Here is a 27,393-nt window from a genome sequence, read left to right as displayed (position 1 = left end):
TAGTTATGACACAATGCCCTCGTCTTTCATTCACTCCCTCAGCTCTTCAGGGCCTTACACTGCTATGCTGCTCGGTCATTGCTCATCCATATATTTATATAGTCTTATTCCATTCCTTTACTTAGATTTGTGTGTATTAGGTCATTGTTGTGGAATTTTTAGATATTGCTGCATTTTCGGAACTAGAAGCAGAAGCATTTCGCTACACTCGCATCAACGTCTGCTAACCATGTGACCAATAACATTTGATTTGATATATAAGTCCCATGCCAAATATGTGATATATATTCTGACTTAATGAGAACTGACCAGGCTGTAGTCCATGAGGTCAATTATTTTCATGGAATATTGTTTTATTTCTCTATTCATTCAACTGAGTTCCATTGACATTAATGTATTTTGCGAGGACGGTCTCTCTCTGGCCAGCCAATTTCTGGTGACTGTCTCTCTGGCCAGTTAATCAGTCTGGCCTATATGTTCACCATGGTGATTTGCCAGGTCTATCTATCCACGCTGGTCTCTGCCAGGCGGTTGTTCATGATGCCCAGGGCACCCACCCCTCCAGAGAAGCCGTTGTGGCCGTGGCGGGAGTTGGATCCTGATTGGCGAGGGTGACCGTTAGCCATCTCTGACAGCTGCTTCTGCATGATGGCCAGGTTCACCTGAGAAATGGAGAGAAAGAGAGAGGATGACTACTCTCAATGGCCATCAAACAAGTGCCAGACACAAAGCATAGCAGTGAAAAAGAAAGCCATTGATATAGCAGCAATGCGGACCACCTGGGCAGGGACCAGGATTAATTTGTGTTCCACATATGCTTTATAGTGTGGTTCACAGTACCAAATGTTCCAGGATCTGCAGCCCGAAGTATTTGACAGGGTCTTATCTTTTATTTTTATTTAACTAGGCAAGTCAGTTAAGAACAAATTCTTATTTTACAATGACGGCCTACCCCGGCCAAACCCTCCCCTAACCCGGACAACGCTGGGCCAATTGTGCGCCGCCCTATGGGACTCCCGATCACGGCCGGATGTGATACAGCCTGGGATCAAACCAGGGTCTGTAGTGACGCCACTAGCACTGAGATGCAGTGCCTTAGACCACTGCGCCACTTGGGAGCCCTTATCTGGGAGCAGTATACATCATGTCCTCCATCTTCCCTCTACCTTATTGGCAGCCAGGAAATCTCTCATGGAGATCATCTCTCCAGACATCCTCCGCCCGTCCACCTCGCTCTCATTCACCGCGTCTGTCTCGATGGACAGGTCCCGCTGCGCCCTCAGATGTCCGGGCACCACCACGTTCCTCCTGGGGAGTCTCTGCTGGGGTTGGTGGCCTCCCCTCCTCGGGCAGTGACATGGTGCCTCCATCCTCCTCAACAGCCAGTTCAGCACCTAGAATGAGATTAAGAATAATACAATTTATAATGAACTAAAATTAAAATATTAACTCCAAATGTAAAGTGTTGGTCTCATGGTTTATGAGCTAAAATAAAAGATCCCAGAAATGTTCCATATGCACAAAAAGTGTATTTATATCAAATGTTGCGCAGAAATTTGTTTACATCCCCGTTAGTGAGCATTTCTCTTTGGCCAAGACAATACATCCATCTGACAGGTGTGGCATATCAAGTAGCTGATTATGATCATTACATGATCATTACACAGGTGCATCTTGTGCTGGGGACAATAAATGGCCACTCTAAAATGGGTCATTTTGTCACACAACACAATGCCACCGATGTCAAAAGTTTTAAGGGTGAGTGCAATTGGCATGCTGACTGCAGATGTTGCCAGAGAATATAAAGTTAATTTCTCTTCCATAAGCCGCATCCAAGATCGTTTTAGAGAATTCGTCAGTATGTCCAACCGGCCTCACAACCACAGACCACGTGTATTCAGCCAGGACCTCCACATCCGGCTTCTAAACCTGCGGGATCGTCTGAGGGGGCAGGGGGAGGTCACGGTGCTGAGGAGTATTGCTGTCTGTAATAAAGCCCTTTTGTCGGGAAAAACTAATTCTGTGCCCCTGCTCAGTCATGTGAAATCCATAGATTAGTTCCTAGTTCATTTACTTCTATTGACTGAATTCCTTATATGAACTGTAAATGAGCAAAAATGTTGAAATTCTTGCATGTGTCACGCTCTGACCTTAGTTCTTTTGTTATATCTTTGTTTTAGTATGGTCAGGGCGTGAGTTGGGTGGGTTGTCAATGTCTCTTTTTCTATGTTTTGGGATTTCTGTGTTTGGCCTGGTATGGTTCTCAATCAGAGGCAGCTGTCATTCGTTGTCCCTGATTGAGAACCATACTTAGGTAGCCTGGTTTCACTTTTGAGTTGTGGGTGATTGTTTCCTGTGTCTGTGTTTGTACCACACGGGACTGTTTCGATTTTCATTTGTTCATTCACATTGTTATTTTGTGTTTTTGTAGTGTTCAGTTTTATGTATTAAAATGGACACTTACCACGCTGCACATTGGTTCGACCTCTCTTACTCCTCGCCAGAAGAAGAGGACAATCGTTACAGCATGTTGCATTTATATTTTTGTTCAGTATATTTCTAAGCACAATTTTAACCAGTCTGTGTCTGCTCTCTTGCCAAGTGTTTATGGTATTGTCATGACAAACAGTTTGTGTTCGTAAATTGGCTTGAGAGAACACCTCACTCTGACCATTTCACTCACCCTAGCAGAACTGATTGGGCTGTTTTCATGTTAGCGTTGGTGACTGTACCTGTGCTGCTGGCAACAGTTTAATTAAGTTTACTGACACCGGTCAAATTCAGCGGGTGTTGAGTATTTGTAAATTCAGCACTTATTCTGCGCCCAGAGTGAATTTCCAAACTCACCCTAAGTACAATGGAGTTGGCAAGCTAGCACAACCATGGGCTTGAGTCACTCCACATAATAAAACAGATTCATCGATGAAAACCATCCAATCACACAATTATAATAATCCCACCTGTTTGATGACGATGGAGATGACGTTGAACAGCGAGTAAATACAGCAGACGCCTGTCAGTATAAACAGGAAGTTGCCCAGCCGGTAGGCCGTCTGGTTCACGTTCCCCTCCTCGTACTCCAACCGTTGGCTGCTCACCACGTCACCGAACCCGATGGTGCTGAACGCCACAAAGCAAAAGTACAGAGAGTCTAGATACGCCCAGCCTTCTACAGCAGAGTACATTGCTGAGGCGCAGCAGGAAACCAAGATGGCAGCGGCGCCAAGGATCAGCATAACACAGTATACTGAAGGCTTCCACCCAGCTAGCCCCTCCCCCCTGCCACCTCTCCCGCCCCCACCGCTGCCCTCAGAGAGGCGTCGGCAGCCATTTTGGGGAAGCATGGCCTTGCGGCGGCGGCGCTCATGGCAGAACTTGAGGACGAAGGCGATGACGGTGATGACACGCTCCAGGAAGAGGTTGAAGAACAAGATGGTGGCGGCACAGCCGATGAGTCCGTAGAAGATGAGGAAGATCTTACCACCGATCGTCGCTGGCGTGGTCATCCCAAACCCTGGAAAACAAGATGGAGGAAGATGTTATTATTAAGAAAACGGAATGAAAAGAATATTGGTCAAAACTAATAATGATGTTTTTGCTTGTATTTATTAGCCATTACATTGTTGCATAGATACATTACCAATAGAATAGTGTGACAAACGAAACTGGATCACACTGAACTGAGTATTTTGTTTAGTTAAATTATTTTCAAAGATCCTGTTTCTTCACAATGATAAACCAGTCCGTCTGAGCATATTGTTTACTGCCAGCTTTCACAGACAGGTGGGAAAGCACCTTATCAGATACAGCATAGCTCACATGACACAGTCCCCAAATACAAGTATCACACACGCACACATTTTATTTCTCACTCTTTCCAGCTCTCTTTTCTCTCTCTTTTCTCACTTCTTCTCTCATTCTCACTCCAGCCCCACCACTCCATTGCACTCTAGGAATGCCATCTTTCAGCCCAGTGGAGGAGAATCAATACCATCATTTCAAAGCTGTACAATGTTTTTTTTGTCATTCGCGATGATTCATTTTTAAGTCATTGACTTGGCATATGAAAGATTTGAGAACATTGCCCTGTTCATGTAAAACATGTATAAGTATACACAGCCAGTCTTCAAGGTTTACAGGGATATAGGATATGTCTGAAATGACACCCTGTTCCCTGTGTGGCTCTGGTCCAAAGCAGTGCACTAGATAATAGTGTGCCTTTTCAGACTATAGACATTAACCTATCCTTTGACCGTGATTGTAATAGTTTACAGAAACGGACTGCTTTACATGTACACTATGTTGTCTGTCTGTGAACGTTCCAGCCTGCCCAATGCCCAGCTTTCTGATCCTTCAGTCCATTGTGAACGTTCCAGCCTGCCCAATGCTCAGCTTTCTGATCCTTCAGTCCATTGTGAACGTTCCAGCCTGCCCAATGCCCAGCTTTCTGATCCTTCAGTCCATTGTGAACGTTCCAGCCTGCCCAATGCCCAGCTTTCTGATCCTTCAGTCCATTGTGAACGTTCCAGCCTGCCCAATGCCCAGCTTTCTGATCCTTCAGTCCATTGTGAACGTTCCAGCCTGCCAAATGTCCAGCTTTCTGATCCTTCAGTCCATTGTGAACGTTCCAGCCTGCCCAATGCCCAGCTTTCTGATCCTTCAGTCCATTGTGAACGTTCCAGCCTGCCCAATGCCCAGCTTTCTGATCCTTCAGTCCACTGTGAACGTTCCAGCCTGCCCAATGCCCAGCTTTCTGATCCTTCAGTCCACTGTGAACGTTCCAGCCAAGCCCAATGCCCAGCTTTCTGATTCTTCAGTCCACTGTGAGCGTTCCAGCCTGCCCAATGCCCAGCTTTCTGATCCTTCAGTCCATTGTGAACGTTCCAGCCTGCCCAATGCCCAGCTTTCTGATCCTTCAGTCCATTGTGAACGTTCCAGCCTGCCCAATGCCCAGCTTTCTGATCCTTCAGTCCACTGTGAGCGTTCCAGCCTGCCCAATGCCCAGCTTTCTGATCCTTCAGTCCACTGTGAGCGTTCCAGCCTGCCCAATGCCCAGCTTTCTGGTCCTTCAGCCCACTGGGAGCGTTGTCTCTAAACATTTACAGGTTGTGCTCTCCCTGTGGGTTACACACGCACAAACATGCAGACACACACACATGGCTCTTATGGACTGATGTACAGAGAGCAAAGCCGTGATGAATCCTATGATGAGTCCAGTTCATCTAGTCCAGGCCTTGACTGCTCTCTCTGTTCTTGTGAGTTGTTAGTAACAATGGGCACTCAGGTGTAAAAAAACATCTCTCTCCATTTACTTCCAATTTCTGGCTGCCTCTTGGCTTTCACCCAAAATAAATGGATTCACAGTGCAGGGCATCCATTAGTTCCCTTATTGGAGTATACAAGAAGTACAGTTATATCCTACTCTAGTGGACGCAGTATGGTTATATATTCTACTCTAGTGGATGCAGTATGGTTATATATCCTACTCTATTGGACGTAGTGTGGTTATATATCCTACTCTATTGGACGCAGTATGGTTATATATCCTACTCTATTGGACGCAGTATGGTGACATATATCCTACTCAATTGGATGCAGTATGGTTATATATCCTACTCTATTGGACGCAGTATGGTTATATATATCCTACTCTATTGTATGCAGTATGGTTATATATCCTACTCTATTGGACGCAGTATGGTTATATATATATCCTACTGTATTGGATGCAGTATGGTTATATATATATATCCTTCTCTAGTGGATGCAGTATGGTTATATATCCTACTCTAGTGGACGCAGTATGATTATAGATCCTACTCTATTGGACGCAATATGGTTATATATCCTACTGTATTGGATGCAGTATGGTTATATATACTGTATTACAGTATGGTTATATATGGACTCTTGGACAGTATGGTTATATATCCTACTCTATTGGACGCAGTATGGTTATATATCCTGATGCAGTATGGTTATATATCCTACTAGTGTATGGTTATATATCCTACTCTATTGGACAGTATGGTTATATATCCTACTCTAGTAGTTGGTTATATATCCTACTCTATTGGACGCAGTATGGTTATATATATCCTACTCTATTGTATGCAGTATGGTTATATATCCTACTCTATTGGACGCAGTATGGTTATATATATATCCTACTGTATTGGATGCAGTATGGTTATATATATATATCCTTCTCTAGTGGATGCAGTATGGTTATATATCCTACTCTAGTGGACGCAGTATGATTATAGATCCTACTCTATTGGACGCAATATGGTTATATATCCTACTGTATTGGATGCAGTATGGTTATATATATCCTACTGTATTGGATTCAGTATGGTTATATATCCTACTCTATTGGACGCAGTATGGTTATATATCCTACTCTAGTGGACGCAGTATGGTTGTATATCCTACTCTAGTGGACGCAGTATGGTTATATATTCTACTGTATTGGATGCAGTATGGTTATATATCCTACTCTATTGGACGCAGTATGGTTATATATCCTACTCTAGTTGATGCAGTATGGTTATATATCCTACTCTAGTGGATGCAGTATGGTTATATATCCTACTCTAGTGGACGCAGTATGGTGATATAACCTACTGTAGTGGACGCAGTATGGTTGTATATCCTACTCTATTGGATGCAGTATGGGTATATATCCTACTCTAGTGGACGCAGTATGGTTATATATCCTACTGTATTGAATGCAGTATGGTTATATATATCCTACTCTAGTGGACGCAGTATGGTTATATATCCTTCTCTAGTGGATGCAGTATGGTTATATATCCTACTCTAGTGGATGCAGTATGGTTATATATCCTACTCTAGTGGATGCAGTATGGTTATATATCCTACTGTAGTGGATGCAGTATGGTTATATATCCTACTCTAGTGGACGCAGTATGGTTATATATCCTACTCTAGTGGATGCAGTATGGTTATATATCCTACTGTAGTGGATGCAGTATGGTTATATATCCTACTCTAGTGGACGCAGTATGGTTATATATCCTACTCTAGTGGACGCAGTATGGTTATATATCCTATGGTGATATAACCTACTGTAGTGGACGCAGTATGGTTGTATATCCTACTCTATTGGATGCAGTATGGGTATATATCCTACTCTAGTGGACGCAGTATGGTTATATATCCTACTGTATTGAATGCAGTATGGTTATATATATTCTACTCTACTGGACGCAGTATGGTTATATATATCCTACTCTATTGGATGCAGTATGGTTATATATCCTACTCTAGTGGACGCAGTATGGTTATATATATCCTACTGTAGTGGACGCAGTATGGTTATATATCCTACTCTAGTGGATGCAGTATGGTTATATATCCTACTGTAGTGGATGCAGTATGGTTATTAATCCTACTCTAGTGGATGCAGTATGGTTATATATCCTACTCTAGTGGACGCAGTATGGTTATATATCCTACTCTAGTGGACGCAGTATGGTTATATATCCTTCTCTAGTGGATGCAGTATGGTTATATATCCTACTCTATTGGACGCAATATGGTTATATATCCTACTGTATTGGATGCAGTATGGTTATATATCCTACTGTATTGGATTCAGTATGGTTATATATCCTACTCTATTGGACGCAGTATGGTTATATATCCTACTCTAGTGGACGCAGTATGGTTGTATATCCTACTCTAGTGGACGCAGTATGGTTATATATTCTACTGTATTGGATGCAGTATGGTTATATATCCTACTCTAGTTGATGCAGTATGGTTATATATCCTACTCTAGTGGATGCGCTAGTATGGTGATATAACCTACTGTAGTGGAGTATGCAGTATGGTTGTATATCCTACTCTATTGGATGCAGTATGGGTATATATCCTACTCTAGTGGACGCAGTATGGTTATATATCCTACTGTATTGAATGCAGTATGGTTATATATATTCTACTCTATTGGACGCAGTATGGTTATATATATCCTACTCTAGTGGATGCAGTATGGTTATATATATCCTACTCTAGTGGATGCAGTATGGTTATATATCCTACTCTAGTGGATGCAGTATGGTTATATATCCTACTCTATTGAATGCAGTATGGTTATATATCCTACTCTAGTGGACGCAGTATGGTGATATATCCTACTCTAGTGGACACAGTATGGTTATATATCCTACTCTAGTGGACGCAGTATGGTTGTATATCCTACTCTATTGGATGCAGTATGGTTATATATCCTACTCTAGTGGACGCAGTATGGTTGTATATCCTACTCTATTGGATGCAGTATGGTTATATATATCCTACTCTAGTGGACGCAGTATGGTTATATATCCTACTCTAGTGGATGCAGTATGGTTATATATCCTACTCTAGTGGACGCAGTATGGTTATATATATCCTACTCTAGTGGATGCAGTATGGTTATATATCCTACTCTAGTGGACGCAGTATGGTTATATATCCTACTCTAGTGGATGCAGTATGGTTATATATCCTACTCTAGTGGACGCAGTATGGTTATATATCCTACACTAGTGGATGCAGTATGGTTATATATCCTACTCTATTGGACGCAGTATGGTTATATATCCTACTCTAGTGGATGCAGTATGGTTATATATCCTACTGTATTGGATGCAGTATGGTTATATAATCTACTCTATTGGACGCAGTATGGTTATATATCCTATTCTAGTGGACGCAGTATGGTTATATATCCTACTCTATTGGACGCAGTATGGTTATATATCCTACTCTAGTGCATGCAGTGTGGTTATATATCCTACTCTAGTGGATGCAGTATGGTTATATATCCTACTCTAGTGGATGCAGTATGGTTATATATCCTACTCTAGTGGATGCAGTATGGTTATATATCTTACTCTAGTGGACGCAGTATGGTTATATATCCTACTCTAGTGGACGCAATATGGTTATATATCCTACTCTAGTGGATGCAGTATGGTTATATATCCAACTCTAGTGGACGCAGTATGGTTATATATCCTACTCTATTGGACGCAATATGGTTATATATCCTACTGTATTGAATGCAGTATGGTTATATATGCTACTCTAGTGGATTCAGTATGGTTATATATTCTACTCTAGTGGACGCAATATGGTTATATATCCTACTCTATTGGACACAGTATGGTTATATATCCTACTCTATTGGATGCAGTATGGTTATATATCCTACTCTAGTGGACGCAGTATGGTTATATATCCTACTCTAGTGGACGCAATATGGTTATATATCCTACTCTAGTGGATGCAGTATGGTTATATATCCTACTCTAGTGGACGCAGTATGGTTATATATCCTACTCTATTGGACGCAATATGGTTATATATCCTACTGTATTGAATGCAGTATGGTTATATATGCTACTCTAGTGGATTCAGTATGGTTATATATTCTACTCTAGTGGACGCAATATGGTTATATATCCTACTCTATTGGATGCAATATGGTTATATATCCTTCTCTAGTGGACGCAGTATGGTTATATATCCTACTCTATTGTATGCAGTATGGTTATATATCCTACTCTAGTGGATGCAGTATGGTTATATATCCTACTCTATTGGACGCAGTATGGTTATATATCCTACTCTATTGGATGCAGTATGGTTATATATCCTACTCTATTGGACGCAGTATGGTTATATATATCCTACTCTATTGTACGCAGTATGGTTATATATCCTACTCTAGTGGACGCAGTATGATTATATATATCCTACTCTATTGGACGCAGTATGGTTATATATCCTACTCTATTGGATGCAGTATGGTTATATATCCTACTCTAGTGGACGCAGTATGGTTATACATCCTACTGTAGTGGATGCAGTATGGTTATATATCCTACTCTAGTGGACGCAGTATGGTTATAAATCCTACTAGTGTAGTGGATGCAGTATGGTTATATATCCTACTCTAGTGGTATGGTTATATATCCAGTGGATGGTATGGTTATATATCCTACTCTAGTGGATGCAGTATGGTTATATATCCTACTCTAGTGGACGCAGTATGGTGATATAACCTACTGTAGTGGACGCAGTATGGTTGTATATCCTACTCTATTGGATGCAGTATGGGTATATATCCTACTCTAGTGGACGCAGTATGGTTATATATCCTACTGTATTGAATGCAGTATGGATATATATATTCTACTCTACTGGACGCAGTATGGTTATATATATCCTACTCTATTGGATGCAGTATGGTTATATATCCTACTCTAGTGGACGCAGTATGGTTATATATATCCTACTGTAGTGGACGCAGTATGGTTATATATCCTACTCTAGTGGATGCAGTATGGTTATATATCCTACTGTAGTGGATGCAGTATGGTTATTAATCCTACTCTAGTGGATGCAGTATGGTTATATATCCTACTCTAGTGGACGCAGTATGGTTATATATCCTACTCTAGTGGACGCAGTATGGTTATATATCCTTCTCTAGTGGATGCAGTATGGTTATATATCCTACTCTAGTGGACGCAGTATGGTTATATATCCTACTGTAGTGGATGCAGTATGGTTATATATCCTACTCTAGTGGACGCAGTATGGTTATATATCCTACTCTTGTGGATGCAGTATGGTTATATATCCTACTCTAGTGGATGCAGTATGGTTATATATCCTACTCTAGTGGACGCAGTATGGTGATATAACCTACTGTAGTGGACGCAGTATGGTTGTATATCCTACTCTATTGGATGCAGTATGGGTATATATCCTACTCTAGTGGACGCAGTATGGTTATATATCCTACTGTATTGAATGCAGTATGGTTATATATATTCTACTCTATTGGACGCAGTATGGTTATATATATCCTACTCTAGTGGATGCAGTATGGTTATATATATCCTACTCTAGTGGATGCAGTATGGTTATATATCCTACTCTAGTGGATGCAGTATGGTTATATATCCTACTCTATTGAATGCAGTATGGTTATATATCCTACTCTAGTGGACGCAGTATGGTGATATATCCTATTCTAGTGGACACAGTATGGTTATATATCCTGCTCTAGTGGACGCAGTATGTTTGTATATCCTACTCTATTGGATGCAGTATGGTTATATATCCTACTCTAGTGGACGCAGTATGGTTGTATATCCTACTCTATTGGATGCAGTATGGTTATATATATCCTACTCTAGTGGACGCAGTATGGTTATATATCCTACTCTAGTGGATGCAGTATGGTTATATATCCTACTCTAGTGGACGCAGTATGGTTATATATATCCTACTCTAGTGGATGCAGTATGGTTATATATCCTACTCTAGTGGACGCAGTATGGTTATATATCCTACTCTAGTGGATGCAGTATGGTTATATATCCTACTCTAGTGGACGCAGTATGGTTATATATCCTACTAGTGGATGCAGTATGGTTATATATCCTACTCTAGTGGATGCAGTATGGTTATATATCCTACTCTAGTGGATGCAGTATGGTTATATATCCTACTGTATTGGATGCAGTATGGTTATATAATCTACTCTATTGGACGCAGTATGGTTATATATCCTATTCTAGTGGACGCAGTATGGTTATATATCCTACTCTATTGGACGCAGTATGGTTATATATCCTACTCTAGTGCATGCAGTGTGGTTATATATCCTACTCTAGTGGATGCAGTATGGTTATATATCCAACTCTAGTGGACGCAGTATGGTTATATATCCTACTCTATTGGACGCAATATGGTTATATATCCTACTGTATTGAATGCAGTATGGTTATATATGCTACTCTAGTGGATTCAGTATGGTTATATATTCTACTCTAGTGGACGCAATATGGTTATATATCCTACTCTATTGGACGCAGTATGGTTATATATCCTACTCTATTGGATGCAGTATGGTTATATATCCTACTCTAGTGGACGCAGTATGGTTATATATCCTACTCTAGTGGACGCAATATGGTTATATATCCTACTCTAGTGGATGCAGTATGGTTATATATCCTACTCTAGTGGACGCAGTATGGTTATATATCCTACTCTATTGGACGCAATATGGTTATATATCCTACTGTATTGAATGCAGTATGGTTATATATGCTACTCTAGTGGATTCAGTATGGTTATATATTCTACTCTAGTGGACGCAATATGGTTATATATCCTACTCTATTGGATGCAATATGGTTATATATCCTTCTCTAGTGGACGCAGTATGGTTATATATCCTACTCTATTGGATGCAGTATGGTTATATATCCTACTCTAGTGGATGCAGTATGGTTATATATCCTACTCTATTGGACGCAGTATGGTTATATATCCTACTCTATTGGATGCAGTATGGTTATATATCCTACTCTATTGGACGCAGTATGGTTATATATATCCTACTCTATTGTACGCAGTATGGTTATATATCCTACTCTAGTGGACGCAGTATGATTATATATATCCTACTCTATTGGACGCAGTATGGTTATATATCCTACTCTATTGGATGCAGTATGGTTATATATCCTACTCTAGTGGACGCAGTATGGTTATACATCCTACTGTAGTGGATGCAGTATGGTTATATATCCTACTCTAGTGGACGCAGTATGGTTATATATCCTACTCTAGTGGATGCAGTATGGTTATATATCCTACTGTAGTGGATGCAGTATGGTTATATATCCTACTCTAGTGGACGCAGTATGGTTATATATCCTACTCTAGTGGATGCAGTATGGTTATATATCCTACTCTAGTGGATGCAGTATGGTTATATATCCTACTCTAGTGGACGTAGTATGGTGATATAACCTACTGTAGTGGACGCAGTATGGTTGTATATCCTACTCTATTGGATGCAGTATGGGTATATATCCTACTCTAGTGGACGCAGTATGGTTATATATCCTACTGTATTGAATGCAGTATGGATATATATATATTCTACTCTACTGGACGCAGTATGGTTATATATATCCTACTCTATTGGATGCAGTATGGTTATATATCCTACTCTAGTGGATGCAGTATGGTTATATATCCTACTGTAGTGGATGCAGTATGGTTATATATCCTACTCTAGTGGATGCAGTATGGTTATATATCCTATCCTGGACTGTAGTGGATGCAGTATGGTTATTAATCCTACTCTAGTGGATGCAGTATGGTTATATATCCTACTCTAGTGGACGCAGTATGGTTATATATCCTACTCTAGTGGAATGCAGTATGGTTATATATCCTTCTCTAGTGGATGCAGTATGGTTATATATCCTACTCTAGTGGACGCAGTATGGTTATATATATCCTACTGTAGTGGATGCAGTATGGTTATATATCCTACTCTAGTGGACGCAGTATGGTTATATATCCTACTCTTGTGGATGCAGTATGGTTATATATCCTACTCTAGTGGATGCAGTATGGTTATATATCCTACTCTAGTGGTATGCAGTATGATATAACCTACTGTAGTGGACGCAGTATGGTTGTATATCCTACTCTATTGGATGCAGTATGGGTATATATCCTACTCTAGTGGACGCAGTATGGTTATATATCCTACTGTATTGAATGCAGTATGGTTATATATATTCTACTCTATTGGACGCAGTATGGTTATATATATCCTACTCTAGTGGATGCAGTATGGTTATATATATCCTACTCTAGTGGATGCAGTATGGTTATATATATCCTACTCTAGTGGATGCAGTATGGTTATATATCCTACTCTATTGAATGCAGTATGGTTATATATCCTACTCTAGTGGACGCAGTATGGTGATATATCCTACTCTAGTGGACACAGTATGGTTATATATCCTGCTCTAGTATGGTTGTATATCCTACTCTATTGGAAGCAGTATGGTTATATATCCTACTCTAGTGGACGCAGTATGGTTATATATCCTACTCTATTGGATGCAGTATGGTTATATATATCCTACTCTAGTGGATGCAGTATGGTTATATATCCTACTCTAGTGGATGCAGTATGGTTATATATCCTACTCTAGTGGATGCAGTATGGTTATATATATCCTACTCTAGTGGATGCAGTATGGTTATATATCCTACTCTAGTGGATGCAGTATGGTTATATATCCTACTCTAGTGGATGCAGTATGGTTATATATCCTACTCTAGTGGACGCAGTATGGTTATATATCCTACACTAGTGGACGCAGTATGGTTATATATCCTACTCTAGTGGATGCAGTATGGTTATATATCCTACTCTAGTGGATGCAGTATGGTTATATATATCCTACTCTAGTGGATGCAGTATGGTTATATATCCTACTCTAGTGGATGCATGGTTATATATCCTATTATGGTTATATATCCTACTCTATTGAATGCAGTATGGTTATATATCCTACTCTAGTGGACGCAGTATGGTGATATATCCTACTCTAGTGGACACAGTATGGTTATATATCCTACTCTAGTGGACGCAGTATGGTTGTATATCCTACTCTATTGGATGCAGTATGGTTATATATCCTACTCTAGTGGACGCAGTATGGTTGTATATCCTACTCTATTGGATGCAGTATGGTTATATATATCCTACTCTAGTGGACGCAGTATGGTTATATATCCTACTCTAGTGGATGCAGTATGGTTATATATCCTACTCTAGTGGACGCAGTATGGTTATATATCCTACTCTAGTGGATGCAGTATGGTTATATATCCTACTCTAGTGGATGCAGTATGGTTATATATCCTACTCTAGTGGATGCAGTATGGTTATATATCCTACTCTAGTGGACGCAGTATGGTTATATATCCTACACTAGTGGATGCAGTATGGTTATATATCCTACTCTATTGGACGCAGTATGGTTATATATCCTACTCTAGTGGATGCAGTATGGTTATATATCCTACTGTATTGGATGCAGTATGGTTATTTAATCTACTCTATTGGACGCAGTATGGTTATATATCCTATTCTAGTGGACGCAGTATGGTTATATATCCTACTCTATTGGGACGCAGTATGGTTATATATCCTACTCTAGTGCATGCAGTGTGGTTATATATCCTACTCTAGTGGATGCAGTATGGTTATATATCCTACTCTAGTGGATGCAGTATGGTTATATATCCTACTCTAGTGGATGCAGTATGGTTATATATCTTACTCTAGTGGACGCAGTATGGTTATATATCCTACTCTAGTGGACGCAATATGGTTATATATCCTACTCTAGTGGATGCAGTATGGTTATATATCCAACTCTAGTGGACGCAGTATGGTTATATATCCTACTCTATTGGACGCAATATGGTTATATATCCTACTGTATTGAATGCAGTATGGTTATATATGCTACTCTAGTGGATTCAGTATGGTTATATATTCTACTCTAGTGGACGCAATATGGTTATATATCCTACTCTATTGGACGCAGTATGGTTATATATCCTACTCTATTGGATGCAGTATGGTTATATATCCTACTCTAGTGGACGCAGTATGGTTATATATCCTACTCTAGTGGATGCAGTATGGTTATATATCCTACTCTAGTGGATGCAGTATGGTTATATATCCTACTGTAGTGGATGCAGTATGGTTATATATCCTACTCTAGTGGACGCAGTATGGTTATATATCCTACTCTAGTGGATGCAGTATGGTTATATATCCTACTCTAGTGGATGCAGTATGGTTATATATCCTACTCTAGTGGACGTAGTATGGTGATATAACCTACTGTAGTGGACGCAGTATGGTTGTATATCCTACTCTATTGGATGCAGTATGGGTATATATCCTACTCTAGTGGACGCAGTATGGTTATATATCCTACTGTATTGAATGCAGTATGGATATATATATTCTACTCTACTGGACGCAGTATGGTTATATATATCCTACTCTATTGGATGCAGTATGGTTATATATCCTACTCTAGTGGACGCAGTATGGTTATATATATCCTACTGTAGTGGACGCAGTATGGTTATATATCCTACTCTAGTGGATGCAGTATGGTTATATATCCTACTGTAGTGGATGCAGTATGGTTATTAATCCTACTCTAGTGGATGCAGTATGGTTATATATCCTACTCTAGTGGACGCAGTATGGTTATATATCCTACTCTAGTGGACGCAGTATGGTTATATATCCTTCTCTAGTGGATGCAGTATGGTTATATATCCTACTCTAGTGGACGCAGTATGGTTATATATATATCCTACTGTAGTGGATGCAGTATGGTTATATATCCTACTCTAGTGGACGCAGTATGGTTATATATCCTACTCTTGTGGATGCAGTATGGTTATATATCCTACTCTAGTGGATGCACTAGTGGATGCAGTATGGTTATATATCCTACTCTAGTGGACGCAGTATGGTGATATAACCTACTGTAGTGGACGCAGTATGGTTGTATATCCTACTCTATTGGATGCAGTATGGGTATATATCCTACTCTAGTGGACGCAGTATGGTTATATATCCTACTGTATTGAATGCAGTATGGTTATATATATTCTACTCTATTGGACGCAGTATGGTTATATATATCCTACTCTAGTGGATGCAGTATGGTTATATATATCCTACTCTAGTGGATGCAGTATGGTTATATATCCTACTCTAGTGGATGCAGTATGGTTATATATCCTACTCTATTGAATGCAGTATGGTTATATATCCTACTCTAGTGGACGCAGTATGGTGATATATCCTACTCTAGTGGACACAGTATGGTTATATATCCTGCTCTAGTGGACGCAGTATGGTTGTATATCCTACTCTATTGGATGCAGTATGGTTATATATCCTACTCTAGTGGACGCAGTATGGTTGTATATCCTACTCTATTGGATGCAGTATGGTTATATATATCCTACTCTAGTGGACGCAGTATGGTTATATATCCTACTCTAGTGGATGCAGTATGGTTATATATCCTACTCTAGTGGATGCAGTATGGTTATATATATCCTACTCTAGTGGATGCAGTATGGTTATATATCCTACTCTAGTGGACGCAGTATGGTTATATATCCTACACTAGTGGATGCAGTATGGTTATATATCCTACTCTAGTGGACGCAGTATGGTTATATATCCTACACTAGTGGATGCAGTATGGATATATATCCTACTCTATTGGACGCAGTATGGTTATATATCCTACTCTAGTGCATGCAGTGTGGTTATATATCCTACTCTAGTGCATGCAGTGTGGTTATATATCCTACTCTAGTGGATGCAGTATGGTTATATATCCTACTCTAGTGGATGCAGTATGGTTATATATCCTACTCTAGTGGACGCAGTATGGTTATATATCCTACTCTAGTGGACGCAATATGGTTATATATCCTACTCTAGTGGATGCAGTATGGTTATATATCCTACTCTAGTGGACGCAGTATGGTTATATATCCTACTCTATTGGACGCAATATGGTTATATATCCTACTGTATTGAATGCAGTATGGTTATATATGCTACTCTAGTGGATTCAGTATGGTTATATATTCTACTCTAGTGGACGCAATATGGTTATATATCCTACTCTATTGGACGCAGTATGGTTATATATCCTACTCTATTGGATGCAGTATGGTTATATATCCTACTCTAGTGGACGCAGTATGGTTATATATCCTACTCTAGTGGACGCAATATGGTTATATATCCTACTCTAGTGGATGCAGTATGGTTATATATCCTACTCTAGTGGACGCAGTATGGTTATATATCCTACTCTATTGGACGCAATATGGTTATATATCCTACTGTATTGAATGCAGTATGGTTATATATGCTACTCTAGTGGATTCAGTATGGTTATATAATCTACTCTAGTGGACGCAATATGGTTATATATCCTACTCTATTGGATGCAATATGGTTATATATCCTTCTCTAGTGGACGCAGTATGGTTATATATCCTACTCTATTGGATGCAGTATGGTTATATATCCTACTCTAGTGGATGCAGTATGGTTATATATCCTACTCTATTGGACGCAGTATGGTTATATATCCTACTCTATTGGATGCAGTATGGTTATATATCCTACTCTATTGGACGCAGTATGGTTATATATATCCTACTCTATTGTACGCAGTATGGTTATATATCCTACTCTAGTGGACGCAGTATGATTATATATATCCTACTCTATTGGACGCAGTATGGTTATATATCCTACTCTATTGGATGCAGTATGGTTATATATCCTACTCTAGTGGACGCAGTATGGTTATATATCCTACTCTATTGGATGCAGTATGGTTATATATCCTACTCTAGTGGATGCAGTATGGTTATATATATCCTACTCTATTGGACGCAGTATGGTTATGTATCCTACTCTATTGGATGCAGTATGGTTATATATCCTACTCTAGTGGACGCAGTATGGTTATATATCCTACTGTAGTGGACGCAGTATGGTTATATATCCTACTCTAGTGGACGCAGTATGGTTATATATCCTACTGTAGTGGATGCAGTATGGTTATTAATCCTACTCTAGTGGATGCAGTATGGTTATATATCCTACTCTAGTGGACGCAGTATGGTTATATATCCTACTCTAGTGGACGCAGTATGGTTATATATCCTTCTCTAGTGGATGCAGTATGGTTATATATCCTACTCTAGTGGATGCAGTATGGTTGTATATCCTACTCTAGTGGATGCAGTATGGTTATATATCCTACTCTAGTGGACGCAGTATGGTTATATATCCTACTCTAGTGGATGCAGTATGGTTATATATCCTACTGTAGTGGATGCAGTATGGTTATATATCCTACTCTAGTGGATGCAGTATGGTTATATATCCTACTCTAGTGGACGCAGTATGGTTATATATCCTACTCTAGTGGACGCAGGATGGTTATATATCCTACTCTAGTGGATGCAGTATGGTTATATATCCTACTCTAGTGGACGCAGTATGGTTATATATCCTACTGTATTGGATGCAGTATGGTTATATATCCTACTCTAGTGGATGCAGTATGGTTATATATCCTACTCTAGTGGATGCAGTATGGTTATATATCCTTCTCTAGTGGATGCAATATGGTTATATATCCTACTCTAGTGGATGCAGTATGGTTATATATCCTACTGTAGTGGACGCAGTATGGTTATATATCCTACTCTAGTGGACGCAGTATGGTTATATATCCTACTCTAGTGGACGCAGTATGGTTATATATCCTACTCTATTGGACGCAGTATGGTTATATATCCTACTCTAGCGGATGCAGTATGGTTATATATCCTACTGTAGTGGACGCAGTATGGTTATATATCCTACTGTAGTGGACGCAGTATGGTTATATATCCTACTCTAGCGGATGCAGTATGGTTATATATCCTACTCTAGTGGACGCAGTATGGTTATATATCCTACTCTATTGGACGCAGTATGGTTATATATCCTACTCTAGCGGATGCAGTATGGTTATATATCCTACTCTAGCGGACGCAGTATGGTTATATATCCTACTGTAGTGGACGCAGTATGGTTATATATCCTACTGTAGCGGACGCAGTATGGTTATATATCCTACTCTAGCGGATGCAGTATGGTTATATATCCTACTCTAGTGGACGCAGTATGGTTATATATCCTACTCTAGTGGACGCAGTATGGTTATATATCCTACTCTATTGGACGCAGTATGGTTATATATCCTACTCTAGCGGATGCAGTATGGTTATATATCCTACTGTAGTGGACGCAGTATGGTTATATATCCTACTCTATTGGACGCAGTATGGTTATATATCCTACTCTAGCGGATGCAGTATGGTTATATATCCTACTCTAGTGGACGCAGTATGGTTATATATCCTACTCTAGTGGACGCAGTATGGTTATATATCCTACTCTAGCGGATGCAGTATGGTTATATATCCTACTCTAGTGGATGCAGTATGGTTATATATCCTACTCTAGTGGACGCAGTATGGTTATATATCCTACTCTAGTGGACGCAGTATGGTTATATATCCTACTCTAGCGGATGCAGTATGGTTATATATCCTACTCTAGTGGATGCAGTATGGTTATATATATCCTACTCTAGTGGACGCAGTATGGTTATATATCCTACTCTAGCGGATGCAGTATGGTTATATATCCTACTCTAGTGGATGCAGTATGGTTATATATCCTACTCTATTTTAAATTACAGAACATAAACGTGCTGTATTTAGTATTTCAGTACTGAATAGAAATGCATTAGCTGAGTTTGTCCAAATCCATTTATTTTATTTGTTAACAAGCAATAAAGTAATTAAGAGACATTAAAGCCTTTAGCTGTGTTGCTTAGCTACAAAAGAACAGAGATAAGAATGTCCCTTATGTCATGAACATCCCCTCCCCACCAGGCTTTTGTTTTGCATCACAGTCAGGGTCTTATATCACCCAGACTGAGAGAGAGATCCTGCTATGCCTGCGGAGGAGATTCCTAGTAATTGGCACTCAAGGCTGCACTAATTGAAGAGGTTTTCATATTCACACCAATTACAAGACACACAATAAGCCTAATTAGAACATGATGGACATACATACTGAAGCGTAATTTAGTTGGCTGTGATTGTTCTAGTATTGGAATAATTGAACGGTGCCTATTCATAATATAATAACATCCCTATAGTCTACACAAGGGTTTACCAAGCTCAAATTTGATTTGATTTGATCTAGGAGATGGTTAGGAAACCCTGCAAACAGAAATCATTTGAAAAGAACATTAGGCTAAGAACTACATGTTTTGGAGAGCTGAAAAATATTGTCAACAACTGGCCATTTATAATATGTTACACTTTTAATTGCCATGGAATATTGTCTAAAGTAAGTTGTGATATGTGATAATGATATGTGAAAATGATATGATCTATAGGGTACATCAAATCTCACCTATGGTCGAGACCACGGTCCCCACGAAGTAGAACGCACCGGTAAAGTCCCACCGAGGTCTGATAGTGTCCACGCGGATCCCAGCCACGTTCGCCTCCTCGTAGTTCCTCAAGAAGTTGTTCAGCTCTTTCTTGCTAAGGTTATACTTTTGGCTGAACTGTTCAAACCGCTGTTCAAAGCGCTCCTTCGCCTCCGCTTCCATCGGCTGTTCCAGTGCTGAAAAGACAGCGGCACCGCAGAGGAGGTAGAGGATTATGAACACAGCTAACATAAGGAACCTGGCGTTATCCTCGTTGAAGGGACCGAAGCCACAACAGCAGCCGCTCCGGAAAGCCATTACGTAGGATAATCACCGTTCAACAGGTGTTAGGGACGCGACGCATCGTTTTATTATGGAACAAATTATACACTGCTCATCATCTGTCTCTTTAGGTTTATCGTTGAAAATAAAAAATGGTCCAGGATAGAAACTGGTGAAATAGAGTTGGAGGCTGTGAGGATAGAGAGCCAGAGAGAAAAATATGAGAGTTTTCCTCATGGAGAGCAGAGAGAAAAAATGTGATATGTTTCATCACGGAGAGCACAGAGACAGAGAGAATAAAATAGTTTTCCTCAGAGATTCAACAGTTGTTCACGTCACTGTGAAAAAACCCACCACAACAGTACCCATCAAAAGTTGTCAAGGATCTTTGACCATTAATCCAAGTCTATCTGTTACAATAAACATATGGCGTCATCCTTGACAGTTGTGCGCTTGTCAAAAATAAATACATTACTTTTAACCTCCCTGATATAGAGTTCAAATGTTATTAAACAAAATGTCCTTTTAACCGTGTGCAAACACATTTTGTTTAATTAATGTCACGACGTTTTTCAAGAGCACCAACATGGCTGTGTGAATAGCGAAATAGTTTAAGACGATGCATTTGAGTTGTACCCTCAGCTTTGTCTCAAAAGAACGCCCCTCTCGCAGAGGGTGTTGAGAAGAAGACTTTCGAATAGCTTACACTGCATTCATTGAACGGTGAACTCTGTATGAACCCACGATAAACTCAAGGCTGTTACACTCAACAGTAAGATGTCCGTCTGCAACAGTGCGCGTCTGTCTAACTGACCTCCATCTCGACTAGGCCACGCACTCTGAACAAGCCCCAGTCACAAACCCACACCCACCTCCTTCGCTGTTCAGGTGGAGACCTTCACATATGAGCGCAAAAGAAACATGAAGCTACTGTATAAACTTCAGCTTTCATAAAACATTAATGTAACACAACTTAACAATATGAACAACTGTGAATGTACTAAGTCAGTAATGATTACATAACTTATGTATTAATTTATAAAAAAATGACAGAATGAAAACATTCTGGTTAAACTATCAAGTGGATCAAAACCCTGGGCACCATGTGACTTGAGGAGCCGGAAACAATGCTAAGCATGATTCCAACATTTGGGCAGTCTCCTGCCGCTGTCTGTCCACAGAGCATTTGAGAACGGCACCGTGACATCTTCTGTCATGGATCAATATGACTTGACCTTTCAGATCTGAGTCTGAACATTCATATGTTTGCGCATGGGACATCCAGGGACAATCTGAGCAAATGTCACTACTGTGGAACAAGCTGTTAAAATGCATTATGCACATCAGAGGAAGATGGAAAACAAAAGGCAATTTTTAAAATATATCCAGCTTTGGATGGTTAGTGAACATAATCATAACATTTTTGGTGTAACTGATGGTGACTTTAGGAAGATTTGAGGAACTAATACTTGCAGACAGAGCATAACCCACTCAGATCTCAGACAGTTGTTTAGCCCTGTGGATACTTTTGACAGGCAGATTTGCAGCATGTCCACCAGGCTGTGCTCTTACAGGAGGCCACTATTTAGATTTTTAGTTAACCCCAACATTTCTAGTGGAAGTGGTGGTAACTTTGGCACACACTTTGAGGCAGAGAATTTCAGCACCATGGACAGGGATTATGCTTGTTGACAGTACCTCAACATTACTGGTGTAACTTTGGTGCATAGTTTGAGGCCAAAACATTTTGGAACCATGGACAGCTAATAGGCCTACACCTCTGGCCAGACTCAGCAGTCCGGTTCGCCCACCAACGTAGCCTATCTGTGTCGCCTCAGAACGTGATTTAGTCCAGGAGGTCAAATGTACATTGCTTGCAGCATAGGCCTACATGTTGTGCAGTAGATCCTAAAGTTCGTCAGAGCTGTGTTTCTCCACCACAGCCCAGGTGTAAGCGTGGAGAGGAGGGGCTGCAACAGGATACATGTTTTGGCAGTTTCAAAGGAAAAGCTGTGTGACTATCTAACATTACTTATTTACTTACCTGACCCTCGCTCCAGCCAGCTAGCTTTTACCAGGTTAGTTATAATAAGGGCCACCAACAAGTAACGTTAGTTAGTTAGCTAACTAGCTAGCTGCCTTCCTGCCTTCCTTTACTGACAGAACAGACAGGGAGCTTATATTAAAAACAAGCAAGCATCAACCTAAAGGCTAAAGCTAGCCAGCTATCATATAGTGCATTCGGAAAGTATTCAGACCTCTTCCCTTTTTCCACATTTTTTTAACGTTACAGCCTTATTCTAAAATTTATTAAATAAAAACGTAAAGTTAAAGTGTGTGTTTCCCGATGTGCTCTGTTGAAGGGTATGTATCTGAAGGCTCTAACCTGTGTGTTTTTTGTTGTTGTGTGTGTTTAATTAACCAGTCACAATCTAGCTAGTTAGTTAATATTTTGATTCCTCTTTCAAAATATAATTTGGTGAATAATGGATAACTCCATCATTTGTAACGAGTTTCTGTAAATTATTTTTGGTAGAATTTCTATGTTGAAGATTCCAATTCCCTTCATTTTTGTAATACATTAAACTTGATCATTCTTGAATAAGTACCTCCATTTCTTTTTGTTTTTCCTCTTTTTTTTGTCCACCTGGACAAAAGGAACACCTATGTGAGAATACTGTTCATTGACTACAGCTCAGCGTTCAACACCATAGTACTGTCGTGTCTTTGGCTATGCCGGATTAAGTATTATGACATGCTATTCTATAAAATAATTTCTCTGTAATTAATATCACCTGATTGACCTAATCATGTAAATGTAATTAACTAGAGAGTCGGGCAACACAAAATAATATGTATAGAGCTGTTATCTTCCGAATAAACTCTTAAAGACCTAGTAATATTTTACATCAATAGCAGTCAATATCAAGCCTCATCTTAATTCAGTCTCATCTGAAAGTTGTAAATTCTTGGTTATCTGCGCGAACCCTGGCTAACAATTTGAATCAGCAATACAAAATTGGGTTTAATTCTTTATTTACTAAATACCTAACTAATCACACAGAATTCCACATACACATAATTAAATCATAACTTGATTACAAATTACGTCATCAAGGAAAACGTCCATAGCGGGCGGAACAGATATGACAGCTTGTTACACAAAGGAAAAGGGCTGGGTTTGAGTGAAAGAGCGGGAAGACTGAGGGACACAGGGAGAAGCTGTGCTATCGTAAATACAGTATCTGATGCATTCTAAATTACCGCCCATTTGGAAAAGGAAAATGCAATAAATATTTACTCTGAGCTGCGCTTTGGTAGGTTGGTGGTAGATGGAAGGCCTTGTTGCCAAACCGAGTCCTTTGAAGAATGTCTCTGGTTGTCAATTGGATACGTTGTAGTAACGTCTTTGGGTGATAGACGGGATACTCTGTCTGTTCCTTCCTAACCCTCTTTGCATCTGCTGTTGCTAACTCAACGGCTAGGAGGTATCACTTCTGTAGTGAATAAGAGTTCAAAGTTCATACCATTCACAACCAAGCTCACACTGATGTTTGCTTCGTTCTGTAGTTATTATCTGAACCATTCTGACATTGGACCGTCATCCTCACATCATCGGAACATGAAGTTACATTGTCATCAAGGAAATATATAGGAAGGGAGAGGAGAGCGTGTTTGAAAAGTTTTATAGCCCATGTCCCTTCACAGGCGTGGGCCACTGATTGAGCAGAGCCCTATCTTATGAAAACCCAAATCTCACATTTTAGAAGCTAAAATCACATTTCATCCCATCACGAATAATTTCATATTCAAACATTTAAATTGAACAACAATTCCATGTGAATCCAATAACTCTGATGTGTAGACTTTCCACTGTAGAGCTTATGTCATCTTATCATTGATTAGAATGTCTCAGATGACAACCGAACTGACATCATATTCATTAAGTACCACAGCATATGTTCAAATGTTCGGATTACCAGAATATAGTTCATTTCCCCCCACCTACTGATGTTCTTAGAATCTCAATGTTAACCAAGGGTTTTGCAAATGTAACCTCAGTAGGGTAGAGAGATGAAAAAGGGGGGAAGAGGTATTTATGACTGTCATAAACCTACCCCCAGGCCAACGTCATGACAGTACCCTCAAAGCTCATCACCAAGCTAAGGATCCTGGGACTAAACACCTCCCTCGGAAACTGGATCCTGGACTTCCTGACAGGCCGCCCCCAGGTGGTGAGGGTAGGTAGCAACACATCTGCCACGCTGATCCTCAACACTGGAGCTCCCCAGGGGTGCGTGCTCAGTCCCCTCCTGTTCTCCCTGTTCACCCACGACTGCATGGCCAGGCACGACTCATTATTAAGTTTGCTGATGACACAATAGTGGTAGGCCTGATCACAGGTCAGAGACCTGGCCGGGTGGTGCCAGAATAACAACCTATGCCTCAACATAACCAAGACTAAGGAGATGATTGTGGACTACAGGAAAAGGAGCACCGAGCACGTCCCCATTCTCATCGACGGGGCTGTAGTGGAGCAGGTTGAGAGCTTCAAATTCCTTGGTGTCCACATCAACACCAAACTAGAATGGTCCAAACACACCAAGACAGTCGTGAAGAGGGCACGACAAAGCCTATTCCCCCTCAGGAAACGAAAAAGATTCGGCATGGGTCCTGAGATACTCAAAAGGTTCTACAGCGGCAACATCGTGAGCATCCTCACCGGTTGCATCACTGCCTGGTATGGCAATTGCTCGGCCTCCGACCGCAAGGCACTTCAGAGGGTAGTGCGTACGGCCCAGTACATCACTGGGGCAAAGCTGCCTGCCATCCAGGACCTCTACACCAGGCGGTGTCAGAGGAAGGACCTAAACATTGTCAAAGATCCCAGCCACCCCAGTCATAGAGTGTTCTCTCTACTACCGCATGGCAAGTGGTACCGGAGTGCCAAGTCTAGGACAAAAAGGCTTCTCAACAGTTTTCACCTCCAAGCCATAAGACTCCTGAATAGGGAACCAAATGGTTACCCGGACTATTTGCATTGTGCCCCCCCCAACCCCTCTTTTACGCTGCTGCTACTCTCTGTTTATCATATATGCATAGTCACTTTAACTATACATTAATATACATACTACCTAAATGGCCCGACCAACCAGTGCTCCCGCACATTGGCTAACCGGGCTATCTGCATTGTGTCCCACCACCCACCAACCCCTCTTTTTACGCTTCTGCTACTCTCTGTTCATCATATATGCATAGTGACTTTAACGATACCTACATGTACATACTACCTCAATCAGCCTGAGTAACCGTTGTCTGTATATAGCTACATGTACATACTACCTCAATCAGCCTGAGTAACCGTTGTCTGTATATAGCTACATGTACATACTACCTCAATCAGCCTGAGTAACCGGTGTCTGCATATAGCTTTGCTACTCTTATTTTCAAATGTCTTTTTACTGTTGTTTTATTTCTTTACTTACCAACACACACACACACACACACACACACACACATACCTTTTTTTCCCACATCATTGGTTAGAGCCTGTAAGTAAGCATTTCACTGTAAGGTTACCTGTAAGAATACCTGTTGTATTCGGAGCACGTGACAAATCAACTTTGATTTGATTTAACTTATTTTGTGCCTCTATCGTACAGTTTCCATTAACATCTGTTACTTCCTATATTTCCCTTATTAGTCTAATCTCTTTTGACCTAAACTGCTTTTGCAGGGGCCTCCCACTCCTCTTTCTATTCTGGTTAGAACCAGTTTGTGCTGTTCTGTGAAAGGAGTAGTATACAGCGTTGTACGAGATCTTCAGTTTCTTGGTAATTTCTCTCATGGAATAACCTTCATTTCTCAGAATGAGAATAGACTGATGAGTTTCAGAAGAAAGTACTTTGTTTCTGGCCATTTTGAGCCTGTAATCAAACCAACAAATGCTGATGCTCTAGATACTCAACTAGTCTAAAGAAGGCCAGTTATATTGCTTCTTTAATTCGGACAACAGTTTTCAGCTGTGCTAACATACTTGCAAAAGGGTTTTCTAATGATCAATTAGCCATTTAAAATGATAAAACTTGGATTAGCTAACACAAAATGCCACTGAAACACAGGA

At 40.2% G+C, this 27,393-nt stretch overlaps 1 protein-coding gene across 1 annotated transcript; it reads right to left on the bottom strand.

Moving 5' to 3' along the window:
* Positions 1-348: 348 nt before the first annotated feature.
* LOC115140375 (potassium channel subfamily K member 13-like) lies at positions 349-21,305 on the bottom strand. The gene is made up of 4 exons (XM_065026041.1): positions 20,969-21,305; positions 2,961-3,514; positions 1,167-1,394; positions 349-662 (listed from the first exon to the last, which is right to left on the bottom strand). Exons 1-4 carry the CDS (start codon positions 21,303-21,305, stop codon positions 501-503), a joined length of 1,281 nt encoding a protein of 426 aa, XP_064882113.1. The 3' UTR covers positions 349-500.
* Positions 21,306-27,393: the final 6,088 nt, after the last annotated feature.

The sequence above is a fragment of the Oncorhynchus nerka genome, linkage group LG13 (assembly GCF_034236695.1).
Source record: "Oncorhynchus nerka isolate Pitt River linkage group LG13, Oner_Uvic_2.0, whole genome shotgun sequence".
Lineage (NCBI taxonomy): Eukaryota > Metazoa > Chordata > Actinopteri > Salmoniformes > Salmonidae > Oncorhynchus > Oncorhynchus nerka.
Note: the sequence above shows the minus strand (reverse complement) of the source record. Positions and strands in the feature narration are given on the sequence as shown.

What these genes read in the sequence shown, in the direction of transcription:
- LOC115140375 (XM_065026041.1), bottom strand. Translation starts at nt 21,305, where the DNA reads ATGGCTTTCCGGAGCGGCTGCTGTTGTGGCTTCGGTCCCTTCAACGAG. An exon ending in GACCGTGGTCTCGACCATAG is followed by an intron (nt 3,515 to 20,968) that starts GTGAGATTTGAT and finishes CTTGTTTTCCAG; the next exon opens with GGTTTGGGATGACCACGCCA. An exon ending in ATTTCCTGGCTGCCAATAAG is followed by an intron (nt 663 to 1,166) that starts GTAGAGGGAAGA and finishes TCCATTTCTCAG; the next exon opens with GTGAACCTGGCCATCATGCA.